The sequence below is a fragment of the Papilio xuthus genome, unplaced genomic scaffold (genome assembly GCF_000836235.2).
Source record: "Papilio xuthus unplaced genomic scaffold, Pxut_1.1 DF828258.1, whole genome shotgun sequence".
Taxonomy (NCBI): Eukaryota; Metazoa; Arthropoda; class Insecta; order Lepidoptera; family Papilionidae; genus Papilio; species Papilio xuthus.
The window spans coordinates 1,712,733-1,716,051 of record NW_013530391.1 but is presented as its reverse complement, the minus strand read 5'-3'; the positions used below and the strand labels follow the sequence as shown (position 1 = coordinate 1,716,051).

The following is a 3,319-nucleotide window of genomic DNA, read 5'->3' as shown; positions in this document are numbered from 1 at the left end:
ATCATTTCCATATAATTTGCTTAACAAAGCGTCTATAGATTGTATATACAATCCTTTGAAGTAATTGTTTCGTGTTCCCACCTTGACAAAAGCGTTCTAGTCGTTTTCAGTCCCTACCATTTATCAACAAACTATATGTAAATTAACATGAATTAAAGTTACCATGTAGGCGTAAGATTTATTAACCAACAATTCATTTTTAATTTATTCTAAAAGTATCTTAAAGCAAATGAATATATTCACTATCATAATTGTTAGGCTCGTAGTTTCTCAATGAAATAAAAAATCTATGTCAATAACGCTGTCATATGAGAGCTCATAGTCAAATCCTGGCATAGACAACGAGCTCGGGAGCACTACTTACTTCTTACTATTTTGAAGTTTGTTTGAAAGTACATATCTCTGTAACGGGTCAACGGATCTTGATGACATTTGGCATAGATGTAGAACATAGTCTGGAAGAACACATAGAGTACTTATTTTTTTTTTTAGTTCCGCACGGATGAAGTCGCGGGGGCAGTTACTAGCCTATATTATGTCACCAAGAAGGAGAGATGAGTACTTCTAAATTTCGAAATAAATATGTCTATTATAAATGAACGAATGCTAACAAATTTTATTTATACTCAACAACATTATGGTTATTCCTTTCAATATGAGTTTAGTATTCCCCGTATTTGTTCCATTGGTGTATAATATATATGTAATTCAACACAGGTAACCGCTAAGTCAAACACGGCACGTACATACACGTAGAATTGAACAGACCAAAATGTAATAGAGTTTAGTTTAAGAGATATAGCCGTGTCTAGAATGTTTAGATGTTATACAATTATCCTAAAGGTTTTCATCTTCTTTAATTCATAAAATAAATAACAAGAAAGAAAAGCGAAAAGATAGAAACCGATATTTACTAATATAGTTTACTAGCCATTACAAAGTAATCCTATAAGGGTTCCGTATTTTTTTTCTCTTTACGGAAATTTAAAATAATCTTAAGGTCTTCTTGAGGAATCTTGACTTACCTAGATATTATCCATTTACGTATTTTACAGGTATGATACACTAGGTCCATTGTCTGCTGTTAGCAATTGACACTATCGTTAACATTTTAAACTAGAATAATAATTTTACTTACTTGATAATGTACGAAGGATAGTCTCAAAGAAATGTTTAATTCATAGAAACACTAGTATTATGTTTTATTTCTTTTATTACTTACTGACCTCTTGCTTTACTATTAAATTGAATTATATAAAAATAAAAATTGCAAAAAAAATATATTTTCTCCTAGATCCTAGTTGTATTGCAGTATTTCCATATTTTTAAGCACTTTCATCAACTTCCTCTTCGACTTCATGTGGTTTCTTTTTTATCGGTGGTTGATCACCACATACGAATTTTCCATCAGCATCATTCTCGCCAAAGATTTTTAAGGCTTCCGATATCACGCTATTACGAGGTTTATGTGGGACTCTTGAGAACACTATGACGTCTCCAGTATCGCAATTTCTTTTCAAAAGTAAATTTTGGACTACAAGCCACTGGTCAGGACTTTCTGGCTTTTGATAGAAATCTGTTGTATTATCTCCTGTAACTATTTATAATAAATTAGGTTTTAATTCTACATTATCGTTGATTCCAAATCTAATCCTAAACATTGGGACAATACATTATGATAGCTGTCTTTGATAAAACAGAAGCCCACTGTTAGACTATCGTTTAGAATGGGATGTACTAACCGTGGGTTTCTGAGACCACAAACGTGTAAAACGATTTGTTTGAATCCGTGTACAGAGATTTTAACCTTAAAAACCTACATTTATTTTAATAATTTTGTGTACTTACCATTACGTGCTCCAATGATTATGTTTTCTAAAACACCATGTCCTTTTTCGCATCCTTGTAGGAAATGTTTTTCTGCTTCCAAACTAGATCTTATTTCTAAATTACAATCCTCCCATTCTACCGCGTCATCGAAACTTCCATATTTCTGTTTAAATAATTGTTTCTCCTGTGTTTTTAAAAAAAATAAAAATATTTTATAAAATTTTAATTTAATTTGTACATTTTCTCGCTCAGATATAAAAATTGTGTGTAAAAAAATATTTCAAACAAATTTAAGTTTTTATCAATATCAACTATATTTATACACTTTATAAATTAACTTTTAAGAAAGTGTTACTTGGACATTACACTAATGAACTTTATATATACGCTTTGCTATGCTACACTATGGGATTCTGAAATCCTCAATGAAGAAGCATTTAATTATTAAGCTTCAACAGTGGTAGAGCCCGCTTTAAAATCTTCGCACGAATTGGCCCGGCACACCCGGTGCAATACCACGACCACACAGAAGATAGGCCTGAAGTGGGAGCAATTCCGCTTTTCGTCTCCTCTTTCCCTTCCCACCCTTTTTCTCATAAGGAACGGATGGGAAGTGGAAGTGGACTTTCCGGATGAGTGAATGCATGGAAAGGGAAGATATGTTCTTTCTGTGCATTCTCTCCTCCATCGATTAAAAGGTAGGCAACGCACATGCAAATACGTATGGTACGTATTACGCTGGTTTACCACCTTATGATACAAAACAAATAAAGCTAAAAGATAATAACGTACCTTCATTGTCAGTCTTCTAATAAACATTTTAAAGCATGGTACTTTTTGTTGTGAACTATAATATGCAGTTTGCCACAAATCTACCATCTTGTTGAGCGCGATCGGACCTGCATATTTAAAGTTTGCACAAATATCCTTTATCGTATAAGATACTTCGGTTGCATTATTCGTAGTTTTAGGAGTTGCTTTAAGCGTTACTCTTATCTTCTTTGTTATGCCCAATATTTCTTCAGTAGTTGTTACTTCTTGTGTTTCATCCATTGTTGACATATTATCAGTTTCTGAACTCGTCGGATTAGTTGATTCCTGTTCACTTTCAGAATCTTCTGTTCTTTCACTGTAACCGAATCCTAGATTTTGATCGTCGTCTGCGCTGCACCAAACCGGAACAGATAAATTTAATATTAACATAATGCATATTAAATTTAAATTACTCCGCATCCTACAATACGTATACTCTCGATAAAATCGTGTAACGATTTGATTTGTTACATTTTTTCTCGAGACATCAAAGAATATTTATTATGATATGACGTCATGCATTTTGACGCACTGTTATGGCTCGAACGACCTATAGTAAATTATATCACATTTAAACATCTCCATTGTTCGAACGTTGTTTATAAATTGAAGCGTTAAAATAATCCATTATGTCGACAATTATTATCCCACCAAATGTTTTATATTTATAATAATA

General features: G+C 32.5%; 1 protein-coding gene across 1 annotated transcript; it reads right to left on the bottom strand.

Annotated features, from left to right (window-relative positions):
* Positions 1-1,233: 1,233 nt before the first annotated feature.
* On the bottom strand, positions 1,234-3,087 carry LOC106113418 (uncharacterized). The gene is made up of 3 exons (XM_013306160.1): positions 2,623-3,087; positions 1,849-2,014; positions 1,234-1,597 (listed from the first exon to the last, which is right to left on the bottom strand). The coding sequence occupies exons 1-3, from the start codon at positions 3,061-3,063 to the stop codon at positions 1,326-1,328; spliced, it is 879 nt and encodes a 292-aa protein (XP_013161614.1). The 5' UTR covers positions 3,064-3,087; the 3' UTR covers positions 1,234-1,325.
* Between the last annotated feature and the right edge of the window lie 232 nt (positions 3,088-3,319).